This window comes from Myripristis murdjan, chromosome 2 (assembly GCF_902150065.1).
Source record: "Myripristis murdjan chromosome 2, fMyrMur1.1, whole genome shotgun sequence".
NCBI classification, from domain to species: domain Eukaryota; kingdom Metazoa; phylum Chordata; class Actinopteri; order Holocentriformes; family Holocentridae; genus Myripristis; species Myripristis murdjan.
The window spans coordinates 17852316-17858315 of record NC_043981.1 but is presented as its reverse complement, the minus strand read 5'-3'; the positions used below and the strand labels follow the sequence as shown (position 1 = coordinate 17858315).

The following is a 6000-nucleotide window of genomic DNA, read 5'->3' as shown; positions in this document are numbered from 1 at the left end:
ATCTTTCATATTAAGACGGGGGCCGCAAATTATCGTCCCGGGGCCGCAGTTGGCCCGCGGGCCGCGAGTCTGAGACCCCTGATTTACAGAATCTGAGAACTCTGGAAAAAAAATATTGTTTCTAACTTTGGCTAAATATTAGCTTTTTTTAAACCTCTGACCTCCAGCTGTGTGAATGAAAATGGGTTCTCTGGGCAGCCACGGCTCTCCCCTTTGCAGACACGCCCACCTTCTGCTAATCCCATGCAGTTTGGGCCACAAAGCCTGCAGTCCACATGTGTTCTTGTGGCCTGTTGTAAAATGGTGTGTGTGTGCAGACTGGGGCCTGAACAGTCTTGGAGCTGCATCAGTTGGCTTTGACTGGAAAGCTGAGACTCTTGTGGATTCAATGAGCCACATTTGATTCCTGTGTGATGATGTTGGCCCCCATAGCAGCCATTTCACTGCAGGCAGAGCATTTTGTCAAACTGAAATGACCTCTAGTGACCTCTAGGAGAATCACAGCCTCATCAAACTTTACAGACACAAACTAGAGAGCGAGGCCGTTCAGAGGAGCTCTGCTTCTCCAGCTGGACTGACAGTAAGAGCCAGTTTCTGACACATTTCCACAACGAGGATAAGAGGATACTTAAGAATCTCAATATGTATTGGCTCCCAGGTGTCATGATAGTATTGGATCAGGAGATAAGCATATTGTCCCAGCCTGAGTGTTGTAATACTTGACTTCTGGTCCTGGAACCAGACAGGAGCACTGGAACCCAGCATGAAAACCCACCTGGATGTGGAGGGGATTCAGACATTTGTTATGGGGTCTTCACTGGAGTCGTAACCATGGTGATTAATCTCAGGGTTAAATCAAGGGGGTGTCATCCTCTTTTGCTTGTTGAAAGCTTGTTGCAGTGAGTTTCCTCCTCACGCTGTATTGTGGAGATTTTTTCCTTTTGTTGTTGGTCAACTTTTCTTTTACGGATTGACAAAAAAAATCAAAAAAACATAAGCTGTCAAGCTCTTGGATTGCTGTATTTGTCATAATCTGCTGCAAAACTCAAAGTGGATGTCATGCTACTTACATGGACATTTAGTCTTGTAAATACTATCTTAATTGCATTAATATTAGAATATTGCAGTCCATGTAAATGTAGTCACAGAAGGTGACATAAGAGACCACTAGTGACATTTTATAAAAGATTTTAAGATTTCAGTTAAAACATAATGTTGTCTAAACATAAACAAACTGCTTTCATCTCCACAGGGACAGGAAGAGGAGTGGAGGTGATGTGAAGGAGCAGCTGTCCTGCTGTGCTTTGTGTCAGGAGCTCCTGAGGGATCCAGTCTCCACCAGCTGTGGACACTGGTTCTGCAGACGGTGCATCACCTCAGACTGGGACCAGTCTGATCCATCAGGAGATCCTGCCTGTCCCCAATGTGGAAAAAGATCCAGAATAAGACCTGGACTGCAGACACCCAGTCAAACCAGCACAGTGGACGGCGGTCTGCAGGTTTTAGACAAGCATAAGATCAGTCTGAGGAGGAGATGTGAATTTGTGACAGAAGGAACTGCTGCAGCAGGAAGTGGAACCCCCCTCAACAGGATCTACACTGAGCTCTACATCACACAGGGACGGAGGGAAGAGGTTAATACCCAACATGAGGTGTGGCAGCTGGAGACAACATCCAAGATGGAGACCCTCAGTGACACTCCAATCAGGTGCCAGGACATCTTTAAACCCTTACCTGGCCAAGACACACACATCAGAGTAGTTGTGACGCAGGGCGTTGCTGGCATTGGAAAAACCTTCTCAGTGCAGAAGTTCACTCTGGACTGGGCAGAGGGCTCGGAAAACCAACATGTCAGTCTTGTGGTTCTGCTTTCGTTCCGGGAGCTGAACTTGATCAAAGATGAGCGCTACAGTCTTCTCCAGCTGCTCCGTGTTTTCCATCCAACATTACAGACGGTCACAGCAGAGAAGCTTGCCGTCTGTCAAGTCGTGTTCATCTTTGACGGCCTGGATGAAAGCAGGTTTTTATTGGATTTCCAGAACAATGAGGTCGTGTCTGATGTCACTCAGGCATCATCAGTAGACGTGCTGTTGACAAACCTCATCAAGGGCAATCTGCTTCCCTCGGGTCTCCTCTGGATAACTTCCAGACCTGCGGCGGCCAATCAGATCCCTCCTACATGTGTCGACAGGGTAACAGAAGTCCGAGGGTTCACTGACCCCCAGAAGGAGGAGTACTTCCGGAGGAGGTCCAGTGATGAGGAGCTGTGCAGCAGAATCATCTCACACATCAAAGCGTCCAGGAGCCTCCACATCATGTGCCACATCCCAGTCTTCTGCTGGATCACTGCTACAGTTCTTGAGCACATGTTGACTACAGACCAGAGAGGAGAGCTGCCCAAGAGCCTGACTGAGATGTACTCACACTTCCTGCTGGTTCAGACACAGAGGAAGAAGCACAAGTACGATGAGAGACATGACAGGAGTCAGCTGGAGCTGATGGAGACTGACAGGGAAGTTCTTCTGAAGCTGGGCAGGCTGGCGTTTGAACATCTGGAGAAAGGCAACCTGATGTTCTACCAAGAAGACCTGGAGGAGTGTGGTCTTGATGTCAGAGAGGCCTCGGTGTACTCAGGAGTGTGCACAGAGATCTTCAAAACCGAGTGTGTGCTCTTCCAGAGAAAAGTCTACTGCTTTGTTCATCTGAGCATTCAGGAGTTTCTTGCTGCAGTCTACATCTTCCACTGCTTCACCAACAGGAACACAGAGGTACTGGGCAGAGTCATGAGAACACACAAGAATAAAGGTGATGACAATGAGCCATCGTTGGATATCTTCCTGAAGACCGTCATGTCTGAAGCCCTGCAGAGCAAAAATGGTCACCTGGACCTCTTTGTCCGTTTCCTTCATGGCCTCTCACTGGAGTCCAGCCAGAGGCTCTTAGGAGGCCTGCTGGGTCGGACAGAGAGCAGAGCAGAAGAGATCAAAGCAGCCATCAAAAATCTGAAAATGAGACGAACAGCAGATATCTCTCCTGACAGAAGCATCAACATCTTCCACTGTTTGATGGAGATGAACGACCTCTCAGTACATCAGGATATCCAAAAGTTCCTCAAGTCAGAGAAGAGATCAAAGAAGAAACTCTCTGCGATCCAGTGCTCAGCTCTGGCCTACATGCTGCAGATGTCAGAGGAGGTTCTGGATGAGTTGGACCTGAAGGCGTACAACACAACAGATGATGGACGACGGAGACTGATCCCAGCTATGAGGAACTGCAGGAAGGCTCGGTTAGTCCTGATGTGAATTCAGCATTATACAAACAGTGTAGAGCTGCTTCCATACCTAACACCATCAGAAATACAATAAAGATATGTAGTTCTCTAAATATTCAGGATAAAGGATTGATTCTGTCAGAAAACTATACTTCAGGCAGTCCAGGGTAAAAGGAGGCAACATGATGCTGATGCCCATAGCAGCTCACCTCTACAATACTTCAAAATCAGAAGCAAGTTTTTGCTGTGTAATTGAACTTGAGCATCAGGTTTCTACTGCTTGGTTTCTTCTGTATCTGAAGGAAGCTGAATCAGGTCAGTTGGACTTGGTTTTATGTCTAGAAGACATTGTGCCCCTTATCCAAGTAGCTTCATCAGTTCACGCTGTTCACTAGACCAGACTGGCAATCAGACCACCAGTCTGGCCTAGTGAACAATGATGTTACTGCTCAGGCAACGATGGAAAAATCAACATGACTTGTAACAAATAATCTGGAATGAACTGCTCACTCAGACGCACTCAGGAACAAAGAACAAAGAGATCCTCATCACCTGAAGAGCAGAGAGTGAAGGAGACTTAATACACCTGTGTGAGCTCCTGTCTTCAGTTAACACACCTGTGACTGATAAACAACCAACCTGATAAACAGTCATTAGTAATATGGATATGATGAGCGAGCAGGCTGAGGCCAATAACAGAGCAGCGAGGAGCGTCTAATAAGTTGAGAAAACTGCATCCCTTTACTGTAATGCAGCCTTTAAAAGCAGGAGAGGACAACACTGATGCCATAAGATATTACCATATCCCAAATCCCACATGATATCTGATCTCATATCACACTATCCATATTATATCAATATATTGATGGGCCCACCTCTACTGCCACCACCTGGTCAGTCTGTTGAAATGCTAATAACTTTGGCTCTGATTGGTCCAGAGACTGGGTGCTGGTGTCATGTGATGCAGAAGCTCTTGTTCTCCAGTTTTACTCTGAGAAGATGGTAGACTGAAGGCATCTGAGGACTTTTCACTGAGCCATTCATTTGTTATTTATGGATGTACCTATGGCTGTTTTCACGTCTACCGTATTTAGCACTGAATTTGAATTATTTTGGACCTTTTATCATTTCTTGCTTTCATTGTTTGTTTATTTGTGTTTTTGATATTTTGATGTCTTTTCATTTCAGGTGTTATCTTTATCTTTTCATTTACTCTGATGGTTTTGTAAAGCACTTTGGAACTTTGCTTTAAAGGTGTAACATAAATATGAATTAGTATTATCAGTATTATTATTAATATAATTGTTATAATAATGGTCTCTCCTGCCTTTTTGAATATTTTGAAAAATATCTGACTGATGAATATCCAAAACACTGAAAATTATAGCTCCATATTTTATTCTTTATCCAGATTGGGGAGCTGTAGGTTGACAGGGAGCAGCTGTGCTTCTCTGGCCTCGGCTCTGAAGTCCAACCCCCATCTGACAGAGCTGGACCTGAGTGGGAACTGGCTGCAGGATTCAGGAGTGGAGCTGCTGTCTGCTGGACTGGAGAGTCCAAACTGCAGACTGGAGACTCTCAGGTCAGACTGCACTTTTTAATGATGTGTGAACATGCAATATTCTGTTAGCTGAACAGGAGTTTTACAGGCTTACGTCTCAAATTGTTGTCAAACTGTATTTTCACACAATCCTTGTGTGTTGAAATGAAAAAGTGTGAACTTGAGTGATGATCTTGTACATTATTTCAACATGCAGGGGTCCAAATGGCCTCCATCTGTGGGAATCTGATATTTATTGTGCTAATTCCACAGAACGTATAGAGGACACCGTCATCGAGGTCTTGATCCAACTATGGATTCACAAAGGATTCTAATATTTTCTTTGATGAATCATCAGGGACAAAAATCCCATGTGGGCATATCAGTGCATTCTGGTATCTTTCACAGATTAGGCATGATGGGATGGAGTTGATATGTCCAACTTTTCCCATCCTGATCACATTCCCTCATGGTAACTGTTGTCTTGTAACTGTTCTGAACTCAGCTAAACCTTTAGGACCTCTTGTTTTTCATTGATTATTATTTTGATCATCTTCACACACTTTTTCACAGCTCACCTACTTCCCATGCAAAACTTTGTTTAAACTCTGCAGGCTGACAGGCGACCACGCCAAATGAACATTTTGTATATTTCAGGATATTTTCTGTCTCTAGTCCCTCAGACTGAGCCATATGAATACAGTCGACTGTCACCGTGTTTTTGACTGAATACACTGATATCCATATTGTGAGGATATTGTGAGGATGACTGGTTGGTGCTTTGATGAAATTGTAAATTAGTGCTAAACAGTCATTAGTAATATGGATATGATGAGCGAGCAGGCTGAGGCCAATAACAGAGCAGCAAGGAGCGTCTAATAAGTTGAGAAAACTGCATCCCTTTACTGTAATGCAGCCTTTAAAAGCAGGAGAGGACAACACTGATGCCACAAGATATTACCATATCCCAAATCCCACATGATATCTGATCTCATATCACACTATCCATATTATATCAATATATTGATGGGCCCACCTCTACTGCCATCACCTGGTCAGTCTGTTGAAATGCTCATATGTCATGGAAGTCTACAGCAAAAACGAACAGTCAGATGGTCTTCAGGCCTTTAATGCTGTGACAGCAGGAGAATCATACACACCAAAGCTTGGAGGTAGATTGTCAGTGTGA

General features: G+C 44.5%; 1 protein-coding gene across 1 annotated transcript in view; it reads left to right on the top strand.

Annotated features, from left to right (window-relative positions):
• The first annotated feature begins 642 nt into the window (after positions 1-642).
• LOC115369704 (NLR family CARD domain-containing protein 3-like) overlaps positions 643-6000 on the top strand; it is a 32179-nt gene continuing 26821 nt past the window's right edge. Inside the window, exons 1-3 of the mRNA XM_030066377.1 lie at positions 643-658; positions 1330-3286; positions 4683-4853. Coding sequence (XP_029922237.1) covers positions 643-658; positions 1330-3286; positions 4683-4853 — 2144 coding nt within the window. The remainder of the gene's footprint in view (positions 659-1329; positions 3287-4682; positions 4854-6000) is intronic.